We start from the raw sequence: 16,287 nt of genomic DNA, 5'->3' as shown, positions 1-16,287 counted from the left end.
GAATATCCGAGTCTTACCTTAGACTTACTGTTTAAATGCTGATGAAGATGTGCATCTTTTATCAGGGAAGGCTGTGGAAGTCCACCTGCAGTGGAAAAATGTGAACGGTGAATTTAGAATTTTTCCAATTGTTCGTGACACACATGAACCAAAATCAACTCCAGAAAAGTGTTTATGCCTCTGAGCACGTGAACGTGCTATACAGCTCTTGAACTTTCAATTTTTAAAGATGCTGGACTTCATTCACAGCATACAGCGCATCGTACCAATACAGTTGGGAAAGAGTTGTCAAGTCTGGATTCTGAGGCATGACAGACATAGGTCCGAATCTTTGGGCTTGAATCACAGCTATTGTTTTTTGTTCATGCGGCTCACTGGATACAGGCTATAGGCTTGAGTGCTGGACCAGTATTTCTGGAAGGTCAAAGATGAAGCCAAGAAACTCAAATTTATTTAAACTGAAAGCCTGGTCAAGTGAATGCCGAATATGTTAAAGTGTATACTGGATTGGACTAAGCTGTCCTGTAGCATCTGTATGCTAGAATAATTACTCATATTTTCTGTATGGTAAAAGTATCAATTCTACTGAAATTCCGTGGGGTTTGGTTTTTTTTGATTGTGTGTTTTTTTGGTGTTGTTTTTATTCTTCACCACACTACTTAAATATTTTCCAAGAAGAGTGTTTGCGGAATAAAATTGACTTCTCAGTGGAAAACAGCAAAGTTCCTTGGTTCTTTAAGCTTGACTCATGACATAATTGCTGGGATAAAAATTCAAGATGTTGCAGAAGCTCTGTTTGTATTAGCAAATAGAGCTTTGTATGTGCTGTTTGTGCTATATGGTGCTCTGCCACATACAGCTGTAGATCAGCAGCAATCATAGCAGCCTAAATAGGACTGCTTGTTCAGTTCTATGCAGTATTAAAATGGGATTGGAGAATAGACTAGACAGTCATCAGATATTTCAAGAAAATGCTAAGGAAGCTGCATAGCTCTCGCTGTGACTTTCAAACTTCAGTAGGGTACGTTTTTTCTTGGACTCCAACTATATGAACAAATCAGAATTCCATTCTGTACAAATTGTTTTGCCCATGGGACTGTCCTTCAAGAAGTGTTGTCTTCTTTCTGCCAGATAACTCCAGTTTTAGTTTGTGAAAAAGAAGCTTCAAATAAAGTAAGCTGTGCTTTCACTTTTTAATTACTTAAGACAAGATTTCGTATTACCTCTACAAAGACCATTTCATTAAAGTTCTGGGGGGAAAAAAGTGCAGTTGGCAGATGAAGACAGATATAATGCATATGTATGTAGGTGTCTCAAACTCCATTTATCGATGATGGAGCCCAGGGAGCTGTTATGCTGACCCTACATATGGTATACACGTTTGTTAGGTCAGCTGACTAGTTTCTTCCACTGTTAACTGTGTTGAATAGCTCTCCAGTGGTAGTGATTGGGGAGTAGACACCTACATGGAAATATTTGCTTATTTTTTAAACCTCAAGCGGGACCCAGCAGCCTGAGGGAATATTGTTGAAAATCTTCTATTTTCTTTGCTAGTGAGTAAGGAGAATACTGCTTTTCAAAATGTCATGCTACACAACTTCATTAGATCAGGTTTGTGCAGAATGGTGAGAAAAAAAACTTTACAAGTAAGGCAACGTTCTGAGAAGGCTGAAATTTCCAGAAAAATATTTTTACACCACTACCCTCCTCCTTCCTAGTCCTTCAGAGTCATACAAGGAGAAGCCAGAGAAACAGAATTCATTCAGTCCTATATGTTAATTTTTCTGTTACATAAACTGTATCTGAATTGGTTTTAAAATAGTCTGGGATTAGGAGGGCTCTACGGTGGCCTGCAGTCAGCCTGGTGGTGTGCCTGTGGGTCCGTGCCCCTGCTCTCGCTGGGCAGTGTGTTTCGATGTGGGAGGCCAAGTTCTTCCAACAGCTAATAGCCCTGTAAATTATATTGGTACAATAAAAATAAGTATGTTCGTTCTTGTGGCGAGAGGTTTCCTTCCAGTGTTGCTTCTAGCATCTTGGCGTGCTTCCCAAAGAATACTGTATTAATGATTTGTACGAATATTAATGTTACCCGAAAGGAGTCATTTACCTCATATGCCTTTTAGGAGAGAGCACACTGAAAAGCTTAACTTTATCAGGCCTGAAAGTAAATCTTCACTGTTAGAGGGCAAAAATAGCTACAAACTTTCTCCTACAGGCTTATTCATAAGTCTGCCTTCAGAAAGGCAAGTAAAGAAGCCTCTGGCACTTCCATGGAGCTCGAGATCTTTAGTGAAATTTGGCATTACAATTCAAGCTGAGGCAAGACACTTTCCTACAAAACTTCTGCATAGCAATTCCTGTTCTGCTCCGTGTGAAACAGGTACTTTTGGAGTCTTTGCACCGAGGAGGGCCTGTCCCACCGCCAACAGTGTGGTGCTGTGGAGGTGCTTGGTGCCAGGCATGGCTCGCAGGTGTCTACCTGAAAGAGAAACATTTCCCTTGGGATCAGCAAATTAGGATTTGAAGTTTAGCACCTCTCTCGTTCTCATAGGAATGCCTTGACCGCTCGGCCAGGGACTATTCTGAGCTGAGTGGTGTGCTGACTCCTCGTGGCTTGTTACTGTGCGTATGCGGAGTTTTGGTTTGGACTCCTTTTCTTTTTTACTGTTCTTGCTCAGTCTTGCTTCAGTACTTCTGTGGTGATCTTAAGCACTCTTTCCCGATAAAAACTTGTGTATGTGGTGGTTGTGGTTTTATTTTTATTTTCTGTTAACTGACAGGCGTCTGCAAAAAGCTTTGGATCCAGTAAATTGTTGTTTGCTGGTGGAAAGATTCTGTGCTTATAAAACCAAAACCCAACTAATCATCCTTTAACTTCTTTAGGGTTCTCTTCTCCCTGTGTAAAGCAAAAGATAAAGCCCAATTAGAAACATGAGTTAGGGAATTATGACTTAACGTTGCAGCACTGCAGGGGCTATAAGTCTTTGCCTTTATTGCATGAAGAATATGATTTGCCTTTCACTTCTCCATGGCTGTGCTTTATGCAGAGTAACTCCTAAATGCATTTTAAAATGAAACTACCAAGTATCTCTTGGCAAATACAGCCTTTTGAAAAGTGTAACTGTGCCTGTTTTATATAGTAGCTTCCTTCTTTAAATACAAGAACATTGCTCTCATACTTGCTGCTTCTGTAAAGGAGTCCGTTAGTTAAGGGAGCCAAGTGCAGGCTTATTGGGAAGGACCCTTCGGGTCTCCCAAGTTGTGGTGACCAGTGTTACATCTCACAGTTGTAACTGTGCAATCTCCTCTTTATCCAGGGGAGACATGGTCCTGATATTGGAGTATCTTGCACTTGATATAAATTCCTGCAAACTAACAAAAACACTTAAAGATTTAAGCATCTCAGACCATCAAGTTTCTTCCTGTTGAACCCCCCCACACAGCCGGTCACTCCCCTTCCCCCACCCCCAGGAATGAGGGAGAGAATTAAAGGATAAACGGGAAACCCGTGGGTTGAGATAAGAACAATTTAATACAGATGATTTAATACACAGTGTAGATGCTCACCACCCCCTCGTATGCGAAGCCCGTCTTGTCCCGAAGCTGCAATCCCGGACGAACGCGAGGCCCCGAAATAGAGAGGGGCAGAGAGAGAGAGAGAGAGTACTCCGAGAGTGGGAGTACTGGGAGAGAGAGAGAAAAAAAGAAAAACAATAGAGCAAAAGCGCAGCAAGCGCAAAAGAGCAAAAGTGGCGAAAGAGCCAAAGCGCAAAAGCCCTTCTTCCTGGCTGCCCCTCACTTTTATACTGGGCATGACGCTGCATGATGTGGAATACTAATTGGCCAGTTTGGCCCTCAATCTTAAGTTCCACCACAAATCACAAGGGGAATCGTGTCCCCCTTGTCCCAGCTATGCTCCCCCCTTATCCCACCGTGCTTCTGCACTCCGGCACACTGAAAAGTCCTTGGAGTCTCAAACATCAACTTGCTATCAGCATTCTTCTCAGAGCGAGCCTCTGAGTAAAACCAAAACACGGAGCTCTTCTAGCTGCTAAAAAGAAGAGCTAACTGTCCCAGCTAAAACTAGGACACTTCCCCTCTTCCTTCTTCTCACACATTTGTTTTTAGATTAATCAAATTCACTTTTGCATATATTTTCTAAATTCATCTCAAGGTGATGTTGAGAGAGAGAGGTATTTTTATGGCTTTATTTTAAAAAAAAAGTTTAAAAAGAGACAAAGTAAGAGACCCACCAATTCAAGTCCTCAAACAAGATTGTTGCCTGAGGCTACTAATTTCAGACCCAGAAAACCTTTACACTTCTGTTTTGCTGTCTGGTGCCCAGGAGGATCCTGATGATTCTGATTTTCTTACTTATTATAAAGACAACTAAATTAATGCTGCTGACGCCAGAGTCGACATCTGAATGTTGTCAGCCCACCAGCCAGGTCCTGGGTTCGTGTGGTTAAGGGCACTGACGTGCGAGTGGTGGTGCCTGCAGCTGTAGGAGCCGGCGTTCCTGCCTGCCCCAGCTCTGCACTGGAAGGATGACATTTTCCCTGGCGAGGATGTCCTGTTGCAGAAGGGTGACGTCTTACTCTGTTAGAGCTTGTGTGTCAGACCTCTAGAAAATGTGTTAGAGTAAGGGTGTGCGTCAGAGCCGTAACCCAGTGCTGTGTCCCCGAGAAACAAGGCCAGCTGAGGTCATGTCAGTGCTGGTGGCGGGGCTGGAGCTGGTGGGTGATGCACGTTTTACCCCTGCCTATGTGAGAGGAACGGGGTTTCTACCATAGAGAAGAGTTTTTGTCTGTGCTTCCCTCTCTGCCAGAGATAGCACGCCTGCCCCTTCAGAGCTCCCACCCACCCCGTGGGCTCTCAGCTGCAGCGCATTTCCTTGGCTTGGCAGCTCTGCTCTGCCTCTGGCTCCTTGTCCTTGCAGCCACTGCCTTCAGATCTGCCTGCCTGCCTGCCTAGGAAATCTTGGGCTGGCTTTGCCTAATAATTGAGACAAATGATTGATTGCTGTCCCCTTGGGTTAGCTGCACGTATAATCTATTCTTTCCTTTTCTCCAGGACTTCTATTTCCACAGAATGAAACCAAACCACAAAAAAACAAGCAAAGAAACAGATTTTGCTGGTTAAATGGAAAGAAATAAAAGGCAAAAAGAAGGAGCGGCCAGAGCGTTTTTCTATGCTTGCTCTCTCCAGATGTGCTTACTGGTGCTAGGAGGAACATTTGCTTTTCTCTGTGAACAGCAAACCTTCCCATCACTGGGAAACTAAACTAAATGTTGAGAATGGCTGGGTAGCATTTCATCTCAAAAGGATACTGTTGCAGCATCACTGTATGAGACTGACTGCTTTCACCTACTGGGAAAAATAAATCCCTTGCTGTTTGACCCCTCTTATAGTGCATTGCCATTGCTATTTGCCAGGAGTCTCCCTCTGGTTCTTTTGCTCAGAGTGACTGTTGCTGCTATCATATAATTATGTGCTAATTGTATCAGATAAGCATTACTGGGAACCTAGTAGTTTAACCAATTTTCTGTACCCATTTTGGCACATACACATCCATATGAGTTAACTTGGTTTAACCTGAAGTGAAACTGTGTTGATCAGTTCTGCAAATAAATAAATGGTCGTTAAAGGTAAAGGCCTGTTGTCGGTTTAGGAAGGAGTATACTGTTTTGTTTGATCTAGTTGTGCGAAAGGTAGTCTTCAATGTGGTATGTGGTGGTTTTCACAAGCAACTGTAGTTATTTGTTTCTGAAACACTAAACAAGTAATAGCAGTTACAAAGTCACTGTTCAATGTTCTGGAGCTCTGGCCATGCTTGAGTGGCTGAACACCCTGGTTCTCCTGGGTGAAATCCATGGAGGTGTTGGTTGTTGATTTCTTAGTGACTAGTGAAACAAAGAACTATGAATGTCAAGTTAGAAAATGAGCGCTATTGTGGTTATCAACATGCATGTTCACTATGTTCATTTTGTGCTAATATTTAAAGTCCAGTGGCTTGTCTAGTAACATCCAAAGGCAAAGTTAAGAGAAGGAAAGAAGTATCACAACTCTTCATGGATCCTTCAGAAATCACACAGGAGCATGTTATGTGAAGTGTGGTAGTCCTGTAGGGGTACTCTCCTCTTGAATACTGGAGAACCTTGGTTTAGTGTGTGTGCCACAATTTGTAATGGCAGAAGGAACTTAAGGGTAACGTATAAAATGCAAAAAGCTTATTTGAAATTAATTTAAGAAACAGGGAGCCTTCATGTCTCTTGCACGAGATTCTCTTTGCACAGCTTGGAATTACAGGGAGCCTTTAACGTGAGACTAAATTGTTTCCTCTTACTCTGAAATGTCTCTGTTTTGCCACCATGCTGCATATGGGCTGTAGCATAAATGGGAATTGAGCTTGGAGTGGACATGATAATCAAATGAGGGAAGAACCAACATAAAGTTCAGCCCTTAAAAGCAGAGGTAATAGGTTGCTAGATAAAATGAGATGGATAGTACTTCTGATAAATGGCAGTTTGGACACTCTGCAAATGTTTAGAGGTACATGATATTTACTGTTTTTATTTGTCTGTGGGCTAATGGGTAGAATGAGGGCATTGCTCTGCTAAATTTTCACTCTGGTAAGCTTGCAGTAAATGTGATGTAATGAAAATGGATGATTTCTGATTCTTTAGGTTACAGAGATCTGATTTTCTTGAGGTAATATTTCTCTGAATTGCATTTACCAATTAATTACATGCAAGGTAAAAAGTGGTTCTTAATCTCCTGGCCCAGTGCAAGGTCCTGCACGTGGGTCGGGGCAATCCCATGCACAAGTACAGGCTGGGTGGAGAATGGATTGAGAGCAGCCCTGAGGAAAAGGACTTGGGAGTGCTGGTGGATGAGGAGCTCAACATGAGCTGGCAATGTGTGCTGGCAGCCCAGAAAGCCAACCGTATCTTGGGCTGTATCAAAAGGAGTGTGGCCAGCAGGTCGAGGGAAGTGATTCTGCCCCTCTACTCTGCTCTCGTGAGACCCCACCTGGAATACTGTGTTCAGCTCTGGAGTCCTCAACACAAGAAGGACATGGAGCTACTGGAACGAGTCCAGAGGAGGGCCACGAAGATGATCAGAGGGCTGGAGCACCTCTGCTATGAAGACAGGCTGAGAGAGTTGGGGCTGTTCAGTCTGGAGAAGAGAAGGCTCCGGGGTGATCTTATAGCAGCTTTCCAGTACCTAAAGGGGGCCTACAGGAAAGCTGGAGAGAGACTTTTTACAAGGGTGTGTAGTGATAGGACAAGGGGCAATGGATTTAAACTGAAAGAGGGCAGATTTAGGTTAGATATAAGAAAGAAATTCTTTACATTGAGGGTGATGAGGTACTGGAACAGGTTGCCCAGAGAAGTTGTAGATGCCCCATCCCTGGAAGTGTTCAAGGCCAGGTTGGATGAGGCTTTGGGCAACCTGGTGTAGTGGAGGATTTCCCTGCCCATGGCAGGGGTTTGGAACTAGATGATCTTTGAGGTCCCTTCCAACCCTAACCATTCTATGATTCTATATTAAAATCAGTAGCCTAAATACAGTGATAGTAGATGTATGAATAGCTGTGCTTTAGAGTGCTTTAGTGTTTTTTAAGACCTGACTCCAAGTTCTACCACCTCTTTGGGAGAAGAGTCTGATTTTATGAAAAGTTGTATGGAAAATTATTTTCTTGGGGTGAAAGAAATTGCAGAGCAGTCCTTCTAAATTGACTTAGTATTTCTATATAAAGGTTTTGTTGCTAGTATGTAATGCTGTTGGGAAAAAAAAACACTGAATAACGGAATATGGCTTTTGTAGGTATTTCTGACTTTTTAATTTCCAAAACTCCTATCAAAGAATTAAATGATTAGTATGGATCTTAACAATTGTATCTGCTACTTCTTAGATGCACAAACAAAATTTAGATTTCTGTGTAAAAATAAGATGGAAAAAAGTAAAATTTTACTTGTTGACTTTTTTTTCCTTTTTAAAATAGGGCTTCATTTGTCCTCTATGTATGAAGTCTCATGGATCAGCTGAGGAGCTGTTCAAGCACTATGAAGCAGTTCATAATTCTGGCATTGATTCAACTCATGGAGGGGAAGGTCATCTGTCACCAGAAAGGTGCAACAGTACTCATTTGTGCATGTGCTTTTGTGTCAGTGTTGAGCTACTTCTAATTGTACTGAAGGCTGTATTAATTTGGACACTTAATTATGTAGTCAAGTATTTAAATGTTCATGCCCCATTTCCAACTACGATTAAAATCAGCTTGAAACTTACATTGGCTGATATTGATCTGACAATAAATGAAAACCAGAGATGCATGTTTATATTGGTAATTAAATCACCTGTTTCTCATGCAGCTGACAATGCAATATTACAGACTGGAATGATTTTTAGGAGTGTGGCAGAAAAAACAGGTTTCTCCTAATTTCCAGCATAAAGCCGAAATTTCATCTTTTGAGGGTGAGGGAGGACAACCCTGAAGATAAAGAAACCTGATTTTGTCTCTGGTTAGTTAGAGTACTTACTGGGTAATTTTAACATCAGTATTTGCCTAAATAGGTTCCCATATTACCTAGTTGTTTGCAAGTCTGAGAAGTTTCTGTCTGTGTCACTAATTCTCCCTCTGTATTCCAGAAACTCCATGCTGATCTTCAGAAATCTTCTTTAACTTATTTTATTGAACTGTTTGGTCAGAACTGTATTGTTAAATATATTCTTAGGAAACATATCAGGTTGTTTTATTTTTGAGACCAGCAGTATGTAGCAGGAACTGGTAAGGCAAAACTTTCTCTAGAATTTAACTGAATAGTCTGCCTGTGGTTTGGAGAGCTTTTTCTTAGGGGAAAAATTTACATAGGTTTCCTTTCACTTCCTGCTCGTTCTTTTTCTGTTCAGCGTGTTATTTTGGACTGTCGTAAATGACAGCCCATGCTGCTGTTTTGTTGCACTCCCCCAAACTCCCCTGGGTTTGTACACAGCAGTGTCAGAGTGAGCAGCTGCCGGTGGCCTCATTCAGCAAACAGCGGTAAACCCGGCACAACCCTGCAGGTGGTCACCTGCCAATGGAGCTGTGTGGCCTACTCAAGAGAGGGTGGTTCTTCGGTGAGAAAAGTGTGGAAGGTAACACCTTTCAGTTGGTATCTGAGTGAAGATCCTGTATTGTGCAGAGCTGGTAAGCCAGTAACAGTCAGCATTAGCAGAAGTCATGTCTTCATGCATGGATGGGCCCTTTCCTGTGGATAGCTGCCTTCTTTCCCAGCTGCTGCAACAAAAGAAATCAAAATTAGGGTTTTATGTAGGAGAAAAGTGGTAGGGTACTAGTGGAGTTGTATTGAGTTTCTTGTGTGCAGAATTTATTTGAGTATTTCTTCTCTCTCTGATTTAATCCTTTTCGGAGTGATAAAACTTAGACCTGAAATGATACTTTTAGTAGAATAATAGCATTCACATTGGGGGAATTATTGTTCATAACTATATTGTTTATATAGTTTATAAAAGATTTATTTTTATGCCTGCAATTTTCCAATGTCAACCAGATGTTGGCTGGTGAAATTTATTTATTTTTTTCCTGGCTCTTGACAGTTTTAAGGACAAGTGGTTTTGTTTTCTCTCATATAATTGAAATCAAGTGGACAAGGTCAGGGAGTTTGGATGGAGTGAAGGGAGTCTGGTGAGAGCTGTTGTGTAACACATGAGCTGTTTCTTAGTGTGGCGTTCTTTAATGTTTCTCAGTTGCATGTTTGCTTGAGAAAACTCTCATTCAACATAAACATGTTTTTCCAAGACTCAGAATACTGCATGAAAGAAATGCTGCAGCAGAGGGCCACTCTGTTAGCAGTATAGGAGTGAAGTTTACATGTAATTCGTAGGACCAAGACTGGGAGATGAAGTTCCTTATTTATTCAATAGAGAAAGCTAGGTACTATGAATTATGTTTGTGTCCTCTTCCCCCCATCTCCTACCATAAGTAAGTGCCAAGAGTAAATCATGCAACTCTCCAGTGCAATTCAGCAAGGCCACTGGTACTCTGTACTAGGATGGAGGCACGGGCGTTACAGATGGGCAACGGAGTGGAGCATAAGGAAAAGGTAGTAAGGATTTGCCAGATGATGAGGCTCAGATGTGCTGAGAGGAGGAAGGGATTGTAACAGCCCTAGCAGAAAGGGAGATTTGGTGAGCATTTGAATGGCAGTAAGAAAAAGTTACGGTGTCTACAGGCATCCCTTACACTTTCTTCCCCCTGCTGCCCTTAATTTTCCATTGGTCAGCTAAACTGAATTTAGGTTTCATCTTACAACTATCAAGCAAAACTGTGTTGGGAGTATTGAGGCAACTACTGTAGAAGAGTCCTTACAAACTCTCTTCTCATTCTCCTCCTCTCCTCCCTCCTCTCTACTACGAACTATTTTTATACAGCTCAAAACCTTTTATCTGCTACGAAGACCAGAGCATCTTAAATGCTTTAGTATTGCAAATCTGGTATATGCCCAGGCCCAGCTTCAACATATTTAACTGCTTCACCCGCCTGAGATTTCATTTATAGTCTTAGGTGTGAATATTAGCTGATCTAGTTACTCTTACACTGATGAGAAAGCTGCTCCCTTTTCTCCACCTACAACCAGCATACCGGTTTTGGATTACAGCTACACTTGTCTCACTAAAGCTGTATTTGTGAACATCCAGTGAATGTTGCACATGGGCAGAATAATGTGTAAATAGCAGAAAATCTTCCTCTGAAAAAAATTAGCCTCCCAATATCCCATGCTTGTTTTGCCATTAAAATTGGTCTGCGTTGGAGTTCTTGCTTCCCTGGTTCAAGTACATGTGTTTCACTTGCTTCTTGATGACCCTCACCTGATGTTAATATGCTAATGTAGATTGAATCTATTCCTTCTCAGTTTAGCTAAGGAATAGCTTCCTTTGGTTTTGTGTTTGGTTCCCCCCCTCCCCCCCCCGCCCCCTCCTAAGTACAAGATAATTTAAAAGAACATCTGTGGAGGAGAAGATAGTGCAGCACAGCAGCAATAGAATTGTATGGTATAAAACTGAGAATTTGTTGGCATTGGCACCCACGTGCATACATTCTGTGTACTCCTCACTGTTGCCACTGTACAAACAATAAGAAAGGGCTTGTTTTCATGATTTTAATCACCTGTGTATTCTAAATTTGGAGGGGCTGTATCTCAGTAATGCAACATTATTCTTGTATGTACAGTTGTGCAATTCTGTACAGAGACCTGTGTTTTAGAAGGGTGCTGCCTAAATCAATTAATAACAATTGTAGCCTTGGCTCTTGTGTTCTAGCATGGCTGGAGGCTTAAGCATGAAATTTGAGAATTTAAAATCCCAAGGCTTTAAACATTCAGACCATTAAGTGAATGTGTCTGTGGGGCACACGGAATTGCTGTGTGGATGAAAAATTATGTAACTGCATATATTTCAAAAGGAGTAAGACAGCATGCTGTCTCTTAGCAGTGTTCCTTTACATGATATGGAAAGTGAAGGAAAATAGACCTGTCCTTTTCATAAAAAGGCATGCAAAACATTTAAATGTCCCAGTGTACAGCTTTGCCATTCTGAACTCGTGTGGTTGAGCTGATGCACCGATTTAGATTTACATTCTACTTTCAAGAGACTTTTTGCATATCTAATTGTTTACTTATCCAATTAATATGTTCAGCATTTTTCAAGTGATGTGCAAAGTGAACTAATAAGTATCTGTTAATCTGGTTTGTTCCAAGTTTCAAAAAATCTAAAAATAACTATTTATAATTATGTAAGTTATGTTTATGTAGTACATGGCTGTCACTCCAGTTATTTAATACACATTACAACCTGTGTGCAATTGACAAAATATAACCACTGAATATTCATTTTCTTCACTCCATGGATATGTTTATTCAGAGATGAAGTATCACTGCTCCGACAAGAAGTCCAAGACTTGCAAGCTTCATTGAAGGTTGGAAATGTATTTTACTTGCACTTAGTTCTTTGTGTCAAATTGCAAAGTGTTCTATTGTCTTAAGCAACCAAATTTACAGTTGTCTCTCCCCTGTCTCCTCTCTCTTTTTTTTTTTTTTTTTATATATTTTTCCCCCCCTAGGAGGAGAGGTGGTATTCAGAAGAGCTGAAGAAAGAACTAGAAAAATTGCAGGGGCAGCGGCAGCAAGTAATTGCTTTAAAATACTTGAAGCAGGTTTATCATCAGCATTGGCATTGAAGATTAATACCTTTTTTGTAAGGCACGTGGCCTGATTTAGTTAGTTCCATAATTTGAATATTGACATGTTTTTGAAAACAAAGTTAGTTATCTCTCCACAGTGTAATTCTATATATAAACCTGAAGAACAAAGTCAGAATAGATAATGCTTCTTCCATATTACTCACTACAAGTTCAGTTTAGACTTTTATGTTGGGCTTAATGAGAACTCAGTTTATTAAAGACAATGAATTGGATATGGTGTTTCCTCTGTATGAAAGGGGGCGATGGGGTCTTTCTTGTAAGAACTTTTGGAGAACAGTAATGTGATTTCACAGATGTCCAGATGAACTGAACAAACAAGGCAAGGCAAATTGTGATGTGCTGTGCCCTAGGGAAGCTCTTACTTTTTATTACTGTGAGCTACTTAGATAATGGATTGTTACAAACCTCTGAAATTGCTTTCTGACAAAATGCCTTCTCACAATGTATTTAATGATGTCTGTAATCTCTGTTTTTAGGGCATATTTCAATATTGAGGAAAGGGAGGGGGAGGGGATTGTTACTGGAGTCTTGCAAGTCTGGAAGCCTGATAGTGTAGTGATACACGAAATGGAAAATCACCTTGGCCTTTTCCAGTCTTCCAGATATAACTATTAGAAATCAGGTATTTTTACACTGCTATGCAGTATTTGAGCATGGAAGTCTTTATTTTCCTGCCTTTTCCAAAAATGGGACGAACCTGGGAATTAGTAGTTTTTATTCCTACTGTCTAATGATGCATTTATTCTGTTTTCTTAAGGATTCTAAGTCTGATGGATTGACAGCGGCTACATCTACAGGTGGCTACCATTTTATGAATTTCTGCACTGATGTGGAATTTCTGAAATTTTTTTCAGTGTAGCTTTTAGGTTTATGAAAAAACACTTTTGATAAATTAAAGAGCTAGAAAGCTAGAATGGTGTTTACTGGGGAAAAAAAGTTCATTCTAAGTGCTTAAGATAGATAGCTCTGATAGCTATGGTCTGGGGAAATGTTCTAGAGGTTCGGGGTTTGTAATGTCTAGAAGTGAGACTGGAGTTCTCCTGACTCCGAAAGCAGTTCTCATGAGTAGTTTTGAACATGTTTTTAATAATTTCATATATTCAGTCATTCAGTACAAGTCTTTTGCTGAGAAAGACAGTGATTGTTGGTATTTAAACTATAGCATTTGTCAGTGCTGGTTTTATTTAGTGTTTTTCTGTACTCATTGCTAGCAAAGAAAACAATGAAGTTTTTGTTGTTTTTCGTTGTTGTTGTTTTGCAGACCAATAATTTTTGCTCTATGTTTTTCTTCATGAGACACTCATGGAATAAAATTTTCCTTATATGTTCATAAAGTATCTGACTAATCATGATTAAAGAGCTTTTAATCACAGTTCGGGGCTCGGAATTCAGCAGCATGTTACAGTCATCTGAAGATCTATTTGTGACCAGTGAAAACTAATACGTACTTAATGCTGCAGAGTACTCAACTAGTGACAGGTTCCAGTATCATGCTTGTAGATATTTAACTTCAGTAAAATTGTTTATTTTGCTAAGCTAATTGGATGTTAAATGAACTTAGATTACTCGTTTACCTGCTGTGGTTCATTATGGGCATGAGTAACTGTATTGTCCTAGTTCTTCCAGAAAATAATACTGTTCTTTTTATGGAAATAGAATCATTAGAACGGCAACTAGAAGAGATCCAAGTAGAAAATTTTAACATTAAACAAATGAAAGACTTATTTGAGCAAAAAGCAGCACAACTGGCCACTGAAATTGTGGGTAAGTATATCAACATGGGGTTTGATTCTGTTCTCTAATTGTGCAACTTGTGCAAGTGATTATTTATTGAACTTCCTTCTTATTAGATCTGAAATCAAAGTATGATGAAGAAATCAGCCTTCGGGAAGGTGCGGAACATAAAGTGACAAACCTGACACAAGAACTACAGAAGGAGAGAAGTACAGTGGAAGACTTAAAGACAGAGCTGGTATTCACATCACGCTAGTGTTTTTGTTCTTTTCAAGTCAAGAGAGGGATATACTTAAATGCTTGCAAATGCGGTTTTAAAGTTTCCAAACTCTGACGAACTCAGAGATATCTGCTCATGGGCTGAAAAAGTTAAGAACAGCATTGTTTCTGATCTGTTCACTGACCTGTTTTCACTGTTTTTCCGGTGAGGAAATACATGTAGTTTCTGACTTACGCATTAAAATTTACCTTACCTTATATTATATTATATTATATTATATTATAGTCTGCTTGTTTGATGCTCTACTCTTTCGCAGTTTTGCAGGGGATTACACATACAGCTATGCTGTGCAGAGCCTGTACTCAGAGCATGCCACTGCTGACTTTCACAGCTGTCTTTAGATCCCCCTTTTTCCATGAGGTGTTACGCTCGGACTGTCCCTGGACAGCTGCATTCATAAGAAATGCTCAGAGAGGTGTTTTGTGACATGGTGGCTGAAAGGTTGGCAGCTGTCATCACCATGCGTACGTTAATGTTGTCCCTCTTGTGCTTGGCTGATAATACCCATGTGTGTATATTCCAGGATTTTGGCTCCTGATGACTTTTATATGCAGCCATGGCTCTCAGGAGCAATCCCAGTGACTCGGCAGTCATGCTGCTTCCAAAGCAGTAATGAAGGGAACTTCCTAGCTTCTCGTTTGTCTTCATTCCTTCACTCAGCCACTGCTTAGACTCTGGAGGAAAGTAGTTGTTTATTCCCCTTCTTCCCTGTAGTCAGCTGCCCTGAAGGGCTCAGGAGTCCTGCTTGGCCCTGCCCAGCCACTGGAGCTGTCCATTCCTCTTCATGTGGTTAATTGTTTCTTGGCCTCCTTTCTCCTTATGTGTTCTTACCCTTTTTCTTGTACCTTTTCTTTTCTATATGCCAGCATTTCCTTTTCTGTACTTTTCCTTGGTGCCCAGTGTTGCCTTTCTCCTCCCCTCCATAGCTTTTCACTTTGAGGGACAGTATGGTGCTTTAGATGAAATTACCAACACCCCATTTTACCTGTGGGTCCAATATGAGGCATATCTGACAGTACCTTCAAGACTTTTCCTTCAGCTGCCCTTGTTTTGTTTGTTCATCTGAAATAGTACTAGAAGACAGAGACAGTGTCCTTATAAAAGTCTGTGTAGTAGTACTGGACTGTTATGTGTCTCAGTCCTGAGAGGGGCTTGTGAGTATTGCAGCAGTATAGTACAGACAGTAGTTCCTTCTGTAGAATAGTGGAATCAATACAGCCTGCTTCACAGGGAATTCTGAGTTCAGATAGATTTCCTGCATGGATTTCCTGTCACTTCAGTGTTTTCTTCCAGCGAAGGTCTTCATCCTGTCCCTAGTCATCTATCTACGTGAAAGTTACAGAAATTTAATCTTTGAGACCTTATCTCATTTGTCAGATTTGCTTGAAATCAGTCAACAAGTTCAAAGTTTAGTAGGCATGAACTGACAACCAGTCATTAAATCCTGTTTCTTTTGGGAATGATATGTAATTTTCTGTGGGTTTGGTGTTTTGGGTTTTTTTTGGGGGGGAGGAGGCGGGGGTTGGGGGTGGGGGCAGGGATGTGTGTTGTGTTTTGGTTTCTTGTTTGTTTCTTTTTTTTTCCCCACAGCTGTAATACTGTATATGTCACCTTGTCTATAAATTTGATGATTTGAAAGTTTTCTAGAGATTGTATTGACAGTGGAAGCACGTCTGTCAGCAGCATGTCGCTTATTGCTACTCTTCTGCTTTTCAGCTACAAAGGCCTGGTGTAGAAGATGTGGCTGTCCTGAAAAAGGAGCTGGTCCAAGTTCAGACGCTGATGGACAAAATGACACTGGAACGTGAGAGAGAATCTGAAAAGCTGAAAGACGAGTGCAAGCACTTGCAGGCAGAGCAGGCTAACTCAGAGGTAATAGTCATACCTAAAGATGTGTGTGTTAGTTTTGCCATGATTTTCATATGGAAATGGAAAATACTAATTTTTCATAATGAAAAAGCCTCTTTTGTAACAGAATCTTCTAACTTAATAGACATGTTTCTTCATT

The 16,287-nt window shown here is 40.7% G+C and overlaps 1 protein-coding gene across 2 annotated transcripts in view; it reads left to right on the top strand.

Moving 5' to 3' along the window:
* Positions 1 to 16,287, top strand: part of EEA1 (early endosome antigen 1) — a 75,370-nt gene that overhangs the window by 16,559 nt on the left and 42,524 nt on the right. For both annotated transcript variants that reach the window (XM_086610918.1, XM_086610917.1), the window contains 7 exons: positions 8,009 to 8,136; positions 11,926 to 11,980; positions 12,125 to 12,190; positions 13,023 to 13,062; positions 13,922 to 14,029; positions 14,116 to 14,237; positions 15,996 to 16,151. In XM_086610918.1, the coding sequence (XP_086467044.1) occupies positions 8,009 to 8,136; positions 11,926 to 11,980; positions 12,125 to 12,190; positions 13,023 to 13,062; positions 13,922 to 14,029; positions 14,116 to 14,237; positions 15,996 to 16,151 (675 nt within the window). The remainder of the gene's footprint in view (positions 1 to 8,008; positions 8,137 to 11,925; positions 11,981 to 12,124; positions 12,191 to 13,022; positions 13,063 to 13,921; positions 14,030 to 14,115; positions 14,238 to 15,995; positions 16,152 to 16,287) is intronic.

Source organism: Tauraco erythrolophus, chromosome 4 (genome assembly GCF_009769465.1).
Source record: "Tauraco erythrolophus isolate bTauEry1 chromosome 4, bTauEry1.pri, whole genome shotgun sequence".
In the NCBI taxonomy this organism is placed as follows: domain Eukaryota; kingdom Metazoa; phylum Chordata; class Aves; order Musophagiformes; family Musophagidae; genus Tauraco; species Tauraco erythrolophus.
This window is presented reverse-complemented; position numbering and strand designations above follow the sequence as displayed.